The sequence below is a fragment of the Notamacropus eugenii genome, chromosome 4, assembly GCF_028372415.1.
Source record: "Notamacropus eugenii isolate mMacEug1 chromosome 4, mMacEug1.pri_v2, whole genome shotgun sequence".
Lineage (NCBI taxonomy): Eukaryota > Metazoa > Chordata > Mammalia > Diprotodontia > Macropodidae > Notamacropus > Notamacropus eugenii.
The window spans coordinates 260,566,976-260,582,040 of record NC_092875.1 but is presented as its reverse complement, the minus strand read 5'-3'; the positions used below and the strand labels follow the sequence as shown (position 1 = coordinate 260,582,040).

The 15,065-nt window shown below is 37.7% G+C and overlaps 1 protein-coding gene across 2 annotated transcripts in view; it reads left to right on the top strand.

Moving 5' to 3' along the window:
* CCDC178 (coiled-coil domain containing 178) overlaps nt 1–15,065 on the top strand; it is a 622,621-nt gene that overhangs the window by 145,585 nt on the left and 461,971 nt on the right. For both annotated transcript variants that reach the window (XM_072604506.1, XM_072604507.1), the window contains exons 10-11: nt 7,024–7,166; nt 14,627–14,780. In XM_072604506.1, coding sequence (XP_072460607.1) covers nt 7,024–7,166; nt 14,627–14,780 — 297 coding nt within the window. The remainder of the gene's footprint in view (nt 1–7,023; nt 7,167–14,626; nt 14,781–15,065) is intronic.

Here is a 15,065-nt window from a genome sequence, read left to right as displayed (position 1 = left end):
GTGATCTGTGTAGAGGTCTAGTTACTGACATCTTGATCTGTACTATTACCCAGGTGCTGCCCTTGCTCCATTGGGACCACAACTGCTCCCTTCTGCCCTGGAACTATAATCTAGAACTGGTAAATAGGGCAAGGAGCTGCTAAATGGAGCCTGATCCTATGCCCAGTACTAGCACAGAGTTTCCCAAGAACCTTTTTATGACCAAGTATTATCAGTCCTCTTTAATGTCCTTTTATATTGGGTATACCTGATGCCCTGCTACTGCTCCAACTGTCACTTCTTAGGCCTACAGATGGTGCTATTTCTGCTGAGATTCAAGGTGTGTTGGAGTGTTGAGTCAAAAGAATTCACAGACTCAAACCATCTCCAACCCAAGCAAAGGCATTTATTGAGAGTTATGCCCTCCAATAAACTGGGCTCCTTAGGGGAGCCAGCAACTAGAAGGCAAAAAGGATTATTTTAGAGTAGAAAGTACCACCAAATATTCTGGGTCTGATCCAAAAAACTTGAATCTGGCTCAAGCCACAATCCTCTGATTACAGTACATACACAAAGGCAAAGTAGAACTATGCATATGACTGCCCATTGTGCATATGATAATGATAATATATGAAGCCTGCCCATTGTGCATATGATAATGATATTATATTAAGTCTTTCTACATCAGATGTTCACCTGAAGGACAATCTTTGCTATTACTGCACAGATGCCTACTTAGGGAAAGTCTGTTCTGTGATTTAGTGCAGGCAATGCATTCATTGGTTAAAACACATTTATTTTGGTCAGAAGGAATTCCTTATCATCTAGCAACTGCTGCTAACACAATTTTTTCTAATAACACAATTATTGCTAATATTGTTATCCCTATCACTTCCACGTAACTCATGTGCCTTGCTCCCAGTTTACCTCTACCCAGTCTCTACAGACTTTTTCTGTTTTCCTAAGCTGCCTTGGGTTGGAAAAATGACTCTTTGTGAGTTTTTGTTGGCTTTTCCATTCAGAATTAGATTTGATGCTTTCTGCGATTGTTTTGTAGGACAGGTTTTGGGTAAAGCTTGATACTTATGACCTTACACTCCACTGTCTTGATTCGACACCCTGAAGTCCCCTTCTGTGATTTCTTATAACCCTGAAATAATCATGTATTGTTCAAAATCCCTTTAATGAACATCTGAAGATCTTTCTCCAGACGTTATGAAAAATTTACTGTTTTTCATTGTTAAATTTGACCACTACATATCATAGAATTTTAAGTATTTTTTTCTCCCAACCATTGCTTTGTTGTTTGTATCCAGAAATTCTGGATAATTTTCTTATGTGTGTGTATATGTGTGTGCGTGTGTGCGTGTGTGTGTGTGTTCTTGCACTATGGCATTCAGACTTTTTGGTTTGTCATGTTCTCCTAGGAAATCAATTATCCTTAATTTATCTCTGTGCATCCTGTCTTGAAGATCAGTCAGTTTGGCTTATATAAAGAATTAATGTGTTCTTTTAATGTTTCTTACTTCTGATCCATCAAAATTTCTTCCCCTTTTCTCCTTTTTGTGTTGCCAAGCTGGTAATCTCTATCACTTCTTTAGAGACTTTTTTCTATTGTTGATTCAATATTCTTTTAACCTGTTAAATACATTTTAATATTCTGTATTGAAAACTCTAATTTCCACTAGGTTTTATTTACATTCCTTCTTTTATGAATTTGATTTTTCTTTAGAGTCACTCAAGATTTTATTCCTGTTGTTTCATACTATGGACTAGGGTTCGCATAGGATTTGTTCTTTTATCAGGCGTTGGTTCACTTTCCTTCATAAAATTATTGTAATAGTGCTTTGTATTCTCTTTGAGGTTTCATTTATACTTCTTTCTGGTTTTAGGATCCTGTCTTATCTGCATTCTGCTAGCATTTTATAGAGACTATTACTTTTGACACTTATAAAGTTTTAGCCATCTTTTTTGTATTCCCTTTCAAACACTTTCTGGCCCTCATTCTTTGCTGATGGGTACATTCCTGAGGTTAGTCTGGAAAATTTCCTTCACTTCCCTGGAGGTGGAAAAGATATAGGACTTCTTTGTCTAGGTCCCTGACCTGAGTAACCTGGGGTGGAAGAATTGAGTAGGATTGGTCTTAGCTGGGTGTAGTCTTTTTCCTTCTGGCCCAAGAGAGCGATCTTCATTAGAACCTCACCGGCTTCACTCATGGCTCTTACCCTTTCCTTCTCCTGGTTTGGCAAAATCAGATGCTATTGCTTCTTGCAAGGTTAGCCCAAGGTGGACTCTGTTCCAACAGAGCTATGGTAGTTTTATGAAGTTCACTACCTATGCCCAATCAAAAGGTATATGTGTTCTGTCCTCTTCTATTCTAGCTGCCTATTGCTGGACTGAATCTGCACCTGCCACTTCTTGTGGAGTGGAATAAGTAAGGGGTTTTGGTGGCGTTACAGGGTCCATAAATGAATCACTGCTCAAGTCCATGGGTTAGCTTGTTCTTCTGAAGGAGCAGCATGGACACTGGTGATTCTGAGTAGTATGTTCCACAGTGCCACTTCTTCAGAATTTTACTTTGTCAGGGTTCTATCTTTCTCTTGTGGATTTAGCTGTAATTATTCTATATCTGATGCAAAAGTCCATTTTGGGGGAAAGGGTGAAGTTTTGAAGAGGATTAGAAAATGTGACTGAGCTGCCATCTTTTTGGTCATATCTTTTCGCTCACCAATACTGTCATTGCTTGTATTTTAAAAGTTTCTTTTCAGTATTAAAGTCTTATAAAAAATTTTAGGATAATATTTTCGAGATATTTTTTGTAAAAAAATATTTGCAGACATGAAAGTACATAAGGTCCAGTGTACATAAAAATATTTTATGTTAGCTTAATAGCTACTAGACTAATGTTTCCTATGCATCTGATCTGATCATGTCAGAGAGCTACTCTAAAAGTCCCAGGAAGCCATATCTCCTTATGGCTTATCAAAAATACACACACACACACACACACGCACACACACACACACACACACACACACACACACACAATTTCTATGCTATTTAACAAAATCCTCAAATCTTCCCTTTTGACAACATTTTTTCTCTATCTTTCTATGGCCCTGTGAATATGCTGACTGTGCTTCCTCTTCCATCCTTTCCCCGCTAAGATGAAGTTTAGAAATAATTATTTGTTGTCTTGGAATTTTGATTTTTTTTCTTAGTAATCTGCTTGATTAAAAAAAAAAGCATAATGCTCAAGCTCTTGCAGTATTCCTGTTTCAACCTCATGGGGGACTGAGCGATTCATTTTGCAAAAGAAGATCAAAGACAGGTGTCATTGGATATGAATTCAAATTCTGACTGGGTGACAGTATGTCACCCGGTGTCACTATACTGTCATACTGTCATCTATTTTCTGTAGCTGTATCACTGCCCCTCTCATAAGAGTAGAGATAATTATTATAATGATGTAATATAATCCAATACAAGGTAATTATTATCTCTACTTTTACTAGAGAGGCAATGTGATGTAGTGGATGGGGAACTGGCCTTGAAACCAGGAAGATGGGACCCAGTATATAACCTTTGACAATAACTGGTTATGAGATTCTGGGTAAATCATTGAACTGCTCAGTGCTGAGGACAATTCTCTAAGGCTGTGTCAGAGAAGGTGACTTGCACTGGTACAGGGAATTTTCTCACCTCAGAAAGTACCTATCTCAGTGAAATGCCAGGGCTAGTACCTTTCTGTATTCCTATGAGAATATATAATTTTTTTAAAAGCAGTCGTTCCATAAACTTGTAGTAAGCATTAATTATGTGATAGGAATGGGGCATACAAAGAAAGGTAAAAGACAGTCTGTGAGAAATCTTGAGAAGTTCATAGTCTATTGGGGGAAACAAAAGCAAGCAACTGTACAAACAAGCTGTATATAGGATAAATTAGAACTAATTAATAAAAGGAGGACACTAGCAATCTGAAAAAGCTTATTTTAGAAAGTGAGATTTTAGCCAAGACTTGAAGGAAGCCAGAAGGCAGAGATGAGGAAGGAGAGTATTCCAGGCATGGGAAAACAACCAGAGAAAATGCTCTGAGTTGGGAGCTGGAGTATCTTGAGTGAGGAGCCTCAAGGCCAATGTCATTGGATTGCTTTGTATATCACTCTTTATTCTGCTAGGTTGCACAGCCCTGGGCCTGGAGTTAGAAACACATGAATTCAAATCTGGCCTCAGATACTTACTAGCTGTTTGATTCTGGGCAAGTCATTTAATTGTCTTTGCCTCAGTTTCCTCATCTGTAAAATTATCTGGAAAAGCAAATGGCGAACCACTATCTCTGAGATATAATCAGTATCTCTGCCAAGAAAACCCCAAATGGGGTCACAAACAGTTGGACTGAAGCGACTGAACAATGCATTCTTCTACTGCTTATTCATTCCCATCTCCTCTTGTGAAACTTTTTCCTTTTTTGATCACCCAGACCTAGGTTGATTGTGACAACAAGCAAAGTAGGATATTTTGCTGCTTTCATTTTAGTATTATCAAGATTGAATAATGTGATTAAAGATCTTACCCACCCATTAATCCACCTGGGAAGATTTGTAGGAAGGCTCATACCTTTTGTTAATGAGGCACTAGTTCTCAAGGACTGTGGTGTTTTCTGAGCTCTAAAAAAATGTATAGAGACTCTGAGGGTAAGGTTTTACTTTGGGGCTTAGCTTTGGAAGAAGATCTGTATGTCAGGTGAGACCCTGGGAAGATGCTAAGCACCCCACCCCCAGCTTTGAAAACCCAGATTTTGGTGCCTTTCTCTCCAGTAACTATGTATGTTTACAATGGTCAGATAACTGAATCTGTCTGTTGATCTGTGATCTATGTATTACTTAGGTCAGACAGTTGGAAGCTTGTCTATTGAATCTGATTTCTCTCTATTTTCTCTGAAGTTCAGAGTGCTGACTTTTTCCCCTGAACTAAGTGAATGATACATGTGCTTAATTAAAGTGATAGCTGACCCCTTGAAAGTTGCCTTTCCTTTTAGAAAAGCAGATCTAAGAACCTGTGATAGCAGGCCCACCTGTGATGTCAGGGTGCTTGCTGTTACATCGATCTCCTTTCTTTCCTAACGTCCATATCTCCTATTTTCGTTGAGTGGATAGATATGGTAGATATGGACAAAAGCCCCATGGAATGGGTAGGCAGTGATATATGATATCTTCATAACAGTAAGGAATACAGCTAGGTCCCAGTCAGGGATTAGTACAGATAATGAATCCCTCAAAGTGATTGCATTATTCCAGTTCTCTCTACATATTTCTATTGGGCTGGAACCAATTACTATATTTTTTGATATTGTTCAATTGTTTTCAGTTGTGTCTTTGTGACCCCATAGAAGTTTTCTTGGCAGAAATACTGGAGTGATTTGTCATTTCCTTCTCTAGTTCCTTTTACAGATAAGGAAACTGAAGCAAACAGGATAAAGTGACTTGCCCAGGGTCACACAACTAGTAAGTGTCCAAGGCTAGATTTGAACTCAAGTCTTCCTGACTGTAGGCCCAGCCCCCTATCCGTTGTGTCACCTAGCTGCCTCCCAATGACTACATTTTACTTTAATTATAAGTTAGAATAGTGTGAATTCAGATACATGTGACCATTTCAGGGAATTGATTACTTTAAATAATAGAATCCTAGCTGTGACAACAGCAGTGACTATTGGTATATTGAGAGTGTTTAATGTTTTATAATAATCGTTTGAATACTGCATTATATTCTGGTTTGTATTCCTCCTTAATTGTTAAATTTATATAAATAGCTATTTTTCCACAAGACTAAATCTGAGAGCAGTGACTGTGTCATATACTTTTCTTATTTCTACAAATGTGTGGCCTAGGGGCTCAATAAATAATTGTTGATTTGAATTCTGAATCCACATCTCATTAATCAATTAACCATCAAGCACTTAGCAAGAACCTACTTTGTACAGGATCCAAGGTGCCAAAAGCAAAAAAGTCCCTGCCTTCAAAAGCTTACATTTTAATGGATGAGACAATATGGACAGATATCATTACATACAAAGAACTTACAAATCAGGTGGAATGGCACCACGGAGGGGAAGGTTCCAATTTCTAGGAGGCCAGAAAAGACCTTGTGCTGATGGTGACTCTGGAATTCTGTAGGAATCCAGGGATTGAAAAAGGCAGAAGTGAGGAGGGAGAACATTCCAGAAATGGCAGATAGATTGGGTAAAGGCACAGAAAGTGTGTGTATGGGGTGTGTGTGTGTGTGTGTGTGTGTGTGTGTGTGTGTGTGTGTGTGACAGAGAGAGAGAGACAAGACAGAGACAGGGAGAGAGAGAGACAGAAAGAAAAGAAAGGAGAAAGCGACAGAGAAAGAGAGAGGAGAGAGAGAAGTGAGAAAGAGAGAAGAAAAAGGGAGAGAGGGAGAGACAGATAGGAGAGAGAGAAGAGAGAGAGACAGACGGAAGAGAGAAACAGTGGAGGGGGGGCAATTAGGGAAAGGACAAAGGACAAAGAAGTATTGGTGTATGTTATCATCCAGTAGTATTGCTGCATGGTAGCATACATCGTGAGGACTGTGTAAGGCAGGAGGGAACCATGTTGTGAAGAGTTTTAAATGTCAAATAGAAAGATTCATGTTGAGTCCTGGGTCTAACAGGGGGTCACTGGAATTTCTTGATTAAGAGAGTTGACATGGTCAGACTTGTATTTTGGGCAAATCACTTTGGAAGCTGTATGGAGGATGGACTAGAGTGAGGAAGAAATAAGACGCAGGGAGACTAAGTCCCCATGTGCTTTTGACCATAACGAAATAGAAAACTTGGAGATCTCTTTATCAATAACCTCAAAAGTACAGATAAGCGAAGGAATATAGACTGTAGTCTTCTTTTTTATCTTATAAAGCAAATAGTGATTTCAAACAAATTTTTTCCTGTGATGTTTCACTTATATGGTTCCTTTAAGCATTCAATAGCTTACTTACAATACGAAAGAAGATGTTTTAGTGAGATTTTTCTTTCTTTTTTTTCAGGCATTAGAAACATCCCAGGCAGTTAATGATTCACTGGAACAGATTATGTTTCAGTATCATTTAGCCATTAGAATGGCTAAAAAAGAAAGAGAAAAGATGGCCAAAGAACTAAAAGCAGTTGAAGAAATGTTAGAACGCTTTCAGTAAGAACAATTTTTTTCCTCAATACAATAATATTGAATCTTTATAGAATTCTTTATGGGATTTTGAAAATATCTCTTTTTTTAAATGAAAAGCAGGCTTTAAGAACCAGTCCACTTATAAATCTAAAAGTTTGCCTTATTCTTAAATTTTTTTCAAAACATTATTTTAAATGAGAATGTGAACATGAATTATTTTGCTCAAAATCGTAAGTGAATTGAATTTAGGAAAAGCAAAGCTGGGATTATGGGAATATAACTTTATATCTGGGAACCTTTAAAGCCTTCTTGTCCATCCCTCTTACTTTATAAGCAGCATCCACAGTCCCACAGGTAGAGGTAGAGGCAAGATTTGAATTAATTCCTCTTGATTCCATATCCAGTGTTCCTTCTCTTCTTGCTCTCTCTCGACTTCAGTTATATGTTCTTTCTATCAATTTAAGCAGCCAAATAAGTGAGAGAATTCCACCAGTTGTAGGCCATGTACATCAGGTTTTTTAATAGGAAACATTCAATGATAGCCTGGTTAAGACTATGTTCATGAAATGCATCAGACAGCAGCTACCTATGCAGTGTGCAAAAGGCAGCAGAATTGAGGGGAATCAAAATGGCAAACAGTAGGTTATGGCCCCTGGGATCTTATGCAAAACTGCAAAGCACCCTAAGCTTGTTTTTAGAACCATCTCATCTTTTCATGTCTTTCCCTGCCTTTTGACATCTCCCTTTCATTGTTCCTGTTGCCCTCACCTGAACTTTTGCCAATCCGAAGCACTCTATTTAAATGGTCTAGAGTCAGAACACAACTGGATCTTTAATTCTGAGTATGCCCATTCACCCTATAAACCTTAGTTTGCTGTAAAAAATGTATATCTATAATATAGGAATTATAATCTCTGCAAGCAGAGTCTGGCAGTAAGGAAGTTCTGAGTTCACATCCCACTTATGACAAGTACTAGCTATGAATTACTTATATTCTTAGTGCCCTAGGCAAATCTCTAAGACCACTAGTCTCTGAGCAGGAGGGAATTCATTATACCAATGAAGTCATACACATCTCCCTCCTTCCCTCTCCCCACAGCAAATGCTTGCAATGTGTTGTCTTGGAAAAGCATATAGAAAACAGAGATTCTCATATTGAGAGTTTGAGTCCTAGCTCTGTCTTTTTTTTTTTTGCCAGTGTGATCTTGGGCAAAACACTTAATTTCTCTGACCTCGGTTTCCTCATCAATAAAATGGGGTTGGACTAGGTGATCTTTCTTACACTTTTCAGCTCTAAATCTATATCTGTGATCAGCCTCAGGAGACTGTCATGAAGAAGCACTTTATCAATATCAGTTATTAGGATACAAAATGAATCCTCCTGTTTCCTGACGTTTACTGGCCAAAACTTCCATAAGTCATCCAGGGAGTAGTTTTTATTTTAAAGCTTCCTGACACTTTCTTCCTTTTTTGGGTCACTGTGCTTCTGACCTCCACCTCTGCCACTTCAGTGCAAACACTGGGTTGAATGGGGGATATGGGGCTCATTTCCCTGTGGGGCCTCGGTTTTGAAAAGGAAGAATTGTTCCTTGTTACCTGAGAGTAGGAATAAGGGTCCAAGAATGATCCTAATTTCCATAACACATCCCTTTCTACATTTGTCTTCCATTTAAGATCGTGGAATGACACCAAGAAGGTACATTTAGTGGTTATCAGATCCAAACCCCTCATTTTACAGATATGGAAACTGAGGCCCATTTATGTATCTTGCCATATTTATTTGAGAATTTGGTGGGGCAGAGTGTGGACTGGGGAGAGGTTTAGATTCTACTGTTCTTATTCCAAATCCAGTACTCATTCTTCTGTATCACGGCATGTCCCCTAAACAATCAGTAGATAGAATATCTCTATATGCTTCCCGTTATGTGAAATTTCCTAGGGACATATAATTACCCAAAGACTTAAGTCTAACTGTGCTATTTGCTGACCTTGTGCAGAGGGAGAATTTCAGGATATTTGGCTTTATTGAGCTGAAATTATGCCACGGTTAGAAGTATTTTGTATTCTTGGGACCAGAAACCAGGTCACAATATAAGGAAAAGGCTTTTAAAAAGTTTCCTATTAAAAGTTTTCTTCTAAAAGTTTTCTGGAAGATATTTGGAAATGACTTGCAAGAAGTATATGATTTATGCTCACTTTTTCAAAAGCATTTTGAGAGTTAAAAAGGAAGAACTATTTTATATTGAAATTTGAACAAGCCACACAGGTAGCAGTCACTGTCTCATACTTTGTATATGAAGGTAAGGGGGAAAGAGAAACGGGAAAGGGGAATAAAAGGAGAAAGGGCCTATGAGGACTTAAATAGAATCTGCTATGTGCTGGGGATTGTGCTAAGTACTTTTAAAAAATGACATCAACCTTACAAGATGGATGCTATTATTATACCCATTTTAAAATTGAGGAAATTTTTTAACATGATAAAAAAGTTACACTAATCACAATTTGCTTCTATCTAGAATGTTGTAGCTTCAAATATATTTCGTTATTTGTTTTCTAGTAATAAAGGACCCTTAATTAAGTTTAGTTCTTTACCGTCTTATCAAACTGATGCAACAAAACTGGCTTGTGTTCCTTCAATAATTTATTGTTGCACACCCAATTACAAGTACACTTTCTCTCATTGTAAAAGTCATTTTGGGAGAAAAGGTCTGATTTCAGTAAAAATGAATATCTTACTTGTAACACTCCATCATCACTATAATCATATGGAAAGGAGGGCCAATAAGCTGTATATGTTCTGTAGGTCACAAGTTAAGCAGGCATAATCTCATAATTCTTTATCTTCACAATTTCCAAACCATTTTCTTGCAAGTTATTTTATTTGGTCCTCATTGTAACTCTATGAGGCAGATAAACAATATTACCTCTGTTTTGTAGATCAAAAACTTGAAGCTCAGAGAGGCAAATGATCTGCCCAAAGTCATACAGCTAATAAGGGGCAAAGTTGCTTCTATATTATATTATTTCTTACATTTGAGGAAGCTGTTGTTTACTTGTAGATGAGATAGTATTCTCTGCTCCAGGAATGTTTAAAGGTTTACATCATGAGAATACACCCAAGCATTTCTAAGCATTTCTAAGAACTCCTTATCTCCCTCTCTCAGACTGCTCTCGAAAAAATTTCTGCTTTTGTTGAGCGCCTTACCATTATTCCCTCAGATCTGTGACCTTGGAGTCATACTCAGTTTTATTTAATTGCCTGCTAAATATAATGGATTTTACCTCCACAACTCTTCTTTTATCTGTCCTTTTCTGTCTACTCATACAGTTGCTCTCATGGTTCATCATCTCTTACCTTACTGCAATAATCTCCTGATTCCCCATTTCTCCAATCTGTAAAGCATCCACCATGCAGTTACCAAATTAATAATCCTAAAACAGGTGTGACCATGACCTGACTCATCCCTCCTACCTTCCCTGTGACTATCAAGGGCAACATCCTCCTCTCACTACCTCAAGCTTGCCAACTATGAGTCATCCTGGATTCGATCTCTCCCCACTACTCTCCATACAATCTGTTGCCCAGGTCTGTCTATTTCACCTTTGAAATGTGTCTCAAATATGCCCATTTCTCTTTTCTGATACTGCTACCTCTCTGGTACGGGCCCTCATCCCCTCACACCTCGATTACTGCAATAATTTGCTGGGGAGTTTGTCTGCCTCAAGTCTCTACACACTCAACTTCGTCTTCCATTCATGTTCCAAAAGCATGGGTCTGACCAAGTCACTCCATGCTTAATAATTTTAATTGGCTCCCTGTCACCTGCAGGATCAAATACAAAATGCCTTGTTAGCTCTTCAAAGTCTTTCACAACTAAGCCCATCGCTTGGCTTTCCAGTTTTCTTACCTTTCACTCTCTGACACATCCTCTTCAGTCCTATGATACTAGCTTCCTGGCTGTTCCATGAACAAGACTTTCCATCTCTTGGGTCCAGGCATTTTCTCTGACTGTGTCTAGTTCCTGGAATATTCTCCCTCCTCAACTCCCTCTACTGACTTCTTTGGCTCCCTTTGACACCCAACTAAACTCCCATCTTTTATTGAAAGCCTTCTCCAAACCCACTTAATGCCTTCCTCTCATTTTTTTTCCTACTTATTCTTATGATCCGTTTATATGTATTTGCTTGTTCCTTCCTTCATTAAAGTGTAAGCTTCTTGGGGTCAGAGACTGCCATTCGCCACTTTTTCTATCCCCAGTTCTTAGCACTGTGCGTGACACATAGTAGACATTTAATAAATGTGTATTGCTTGATGGTATAGTATAGATACTTGGTGTAGAAATGAACTTGGAATCAGGAAGATGTGTGTTCACATATAGATTCTGACATTATGAGCTGCTTGACCCTGGGCACATCACTTACCTGCTCTTGGCCTCAGTTTCCTCATCTGTAAAATTAAGGAATTGAACCAGATAGTCTCTAAGGCCTTTTTTAGCTCTCAGATTTTAAGACCAATGTCACCGATGTCATTTTTTTGCTAATAAATAAATAAAAACAACATCTGCACTGCTCTCTATTGTCTTTAGGATAAAATACAAACTCAGTCTTTCACAATGTAGCTTCCACTAGCCTTTCTAGACTTATTTCATATTGTACTCTTTCAAGTACTCCGTATTGTAGTAAACACTAGCTTACTATCTGTCCTCTAGCCTCTACATTCCATTTCCAATTCCATACTTTTTCACAGGCTGTGTGTATGCCTCCAGGGTACTGCCTTATCACCTCTACCTCTTGGAAACTCAATCTTTCTTTGAGATTTTATTTAGGTGCCCATATTGTATCCTAGGCCATCTCCAGTCATCTGGATGGATACCTGACCACTGGACCCAGATGGCTCTGGAGGAGAAAATGAGGCTGGTGACCTTGCGCAATCAAATAGAAGTCAGCTGCAAGTCATGTCATCATCTTGATGTCATGGTTCTCTTTGAGAATGAAGGACAAACGCAAGATGCCACCTCCTACGTGTCTCCTTTCTTCTCCCTTTCTCCCTTTTCTCCCCACCTCCACCCATCTCTCATAAGGGCTTTCTCCTTTCTCAACTATTCTTATATTTATTTATTATGTGCATATTTTATCTCTCCTTCTCCTCTCATCAAACAGAATACAAAAGAGGGTTTCTTTGGATTTGTATGCACCTTAAAGAATCACAAATCTCTAGTTGAGAGATACCATCAGAGCCCATTCATTCTAACCCTTATCTGAACAAGAATACCCTTCATAATGAGTCTGGCCAAGGGGTGATCTGTCCATCCTATGAAGATATCCAGTGAGAGGGAAACAAACATATCCCAAGATACCTCATCTTATTTTTGGATACTTCCAATTTTTAGCGATTTTTTTTTCCTTTCAAGTTTCAGTCTGTATCTTTGGAACATTCCCCCATTGCTGTACCTCTGATATCAATCAGATCAGTCTCTTTTCCACTCGCAAGCCCTGAACTTTTTTGCATATGTCGGTATCCAGCATAGCAGATAAAAAGTATGTAACATTTTTATACACAGTAGGTGCTTAACAAATATTGAATTGAATTTGATGTATTGATAAGTCCCTTCCCCAATTCCTCCATGAGAGAAGAGGCATATGCTTGCATCTGTGGTCCTGAGAATCTTTTGTAAAGTACATAGTTGACTAGCATATTTTCTTAGAATGTGAAATGATTCAGGTAAAAAGAATTAATTTTAAAATATCTGGAGGATAATAAAGGGTTATATTCCTGATATCCCTCATTCACTTAAATATTTTCTTCTGTGTATATTTCTCAGTCATACATAGTTTACCACAAAATTTAAAAAAGCCGAAATAAAATAACCCCATCACTACTTTTATTTTAAACTTGAAACCACAACTTCTCTGCCTACAGAGACTTTTCTAAGTGGCATGTGTTTTCTATTTGCTGGACAAAGGATTATGAAAGATGAAATACCAGATTGCAAAGAACTTGTGGGAGAACTAGAGTAGGGGAAGGAGGGAAGACTGAATTAGATTGACTCTTCTATCTCTCATCCATCACTTATCACTAACACTATTTTCATCTTTCATCTCTGTTGATGGGATTAAGTACAGGTTTCCTTTCTACTTGCCAATCAGTGGTGAGACACCCAAAGTCCCATGAACAGTGGCTACAGCAGCTGTTTGCCTCCCCCTAAACTTCCACTTATTCTAATTGAAGCTTAAACCTGAGTCTTAGGAGGGAAAGGCATGCTAAATGTGAATATTTACCTTTAGGTAGTTGAAGATTAAATACTTTTGTCATCCCTTCCCCCTTTCCCTTGAGAAATAGTGTGATAAAGTGGAAGATGATTATACATATGTTTTGCATGACTACACATGCATAACCTATATCAAATTGCTTGTCTTCTTACTGGGGAGGGTATGGGGAAGGAGGAAGGGAGAGAATTTGGAAATTAAAGTTTAAAAATGAGTATTAAAAGTTGTTTTATGTGTAACTGGGGAAAATAAAATACTAAATAAGCAAAAAAAGAAAAAAGAATTACTGATTTTCAAAGAATTAGAAATCGATAAAATATATAAAGCTAGTAAATAAATAAATGAGGAAGAGTTGCCGATACGCAATGGGAAAGAAAAGATGTCTTCATGTGTGATTCCCTACACTGATGAAAACATGGGTCCTCACTATGCTCTTCCTCAAATGAAGTTAACATTTACTTAAAAAAAAAAAGTGGAAGATGGAAGATAGGACAGCAATGGAGTTGAGAAGACCTGTATCTAGATTCTGTCAAGTGGTGCTTGGTTCTGATAAGATGGGAAGGAGTTTCCACACTGGAATTTCCTTCCCCAGAAATAATTATAGATCTGAACCACCACCTTAGTCTTTTAGAAATATACAAACCCTTCCACTGTGGGCTTTCAGTCTAAATGATACTTTTTGGAAAATCAAAGAGTTCTTAAAAGAGTGGGGAAATTGGAAGATAATTAGGTTTCAAATAACTTGGCCATGATTTTTTTTTAAAACAAAAGTAGTGAAAATTTTGAAGATATGTAAAAGTGGCAAAAGTAATGGCAAATTAGTATCAATGATGTCATATAATCTCTCTAAATTTCTTTTTCTTCTGTTTGAGAATAAAGCTATCAAGGGAAAGAAGAAGAAATTATGTTCCTAACCATGATATGTAACTTATATGTTCAATCAGTAGATATATTTTTGCCGGTATGCTTCATTAATGATAGTAACATCTTGCATTTATGTAGCATTTTCAGATTTACAAAGAGTTTTTGTATATTATCTCATTTAGTCCTTAAAACCCTGCAAGGTGGTATAACCTTATTTTGCAGATGAAAAAAAAATGAGCTCCAGAGAGGCCATGACTTGCCCAAGGTCACACAAAGCCAGAATACAAAGGAAATATAATCAGTCTTTACATTTCTAGTGATTGTGAATGACTTTTCTTCTGCCATCCTCACAGGAAAGAGTTGAAGGCTGCAGAGGATATTTCAAAGCATTACTCTACAGAAGCAGAAAAAGTTCAGAAGAACCTTGTGCGAAACCAAGAGGAATTAGATACCATGATTCACGAAAAAGATGAAGTGGTTACTAAAGTGGAGACTTTAGCAACTGCGGTGAGTACTGCATAGTTAATATAAATCAAGATTCTTTTAATGCAAAAAATGTAATATCACAAAAATTATGAACTACAAACTGCAGGTAGATTCTCATTAGTGGGAAAAACAACCTCTCCAAATGGCTATATTATTTGAATTCACATTTACAATTTCCACTGGTCCGATACCAGTTAAAACCAGTTCTGCTATGACTTGTATTTTGAAAATGTGAATTTGTTTCTGTGTAATTGATATATTAGGAAAAACTTTGAACATAATATAAATTTCAAGTTTGTTTCTGCT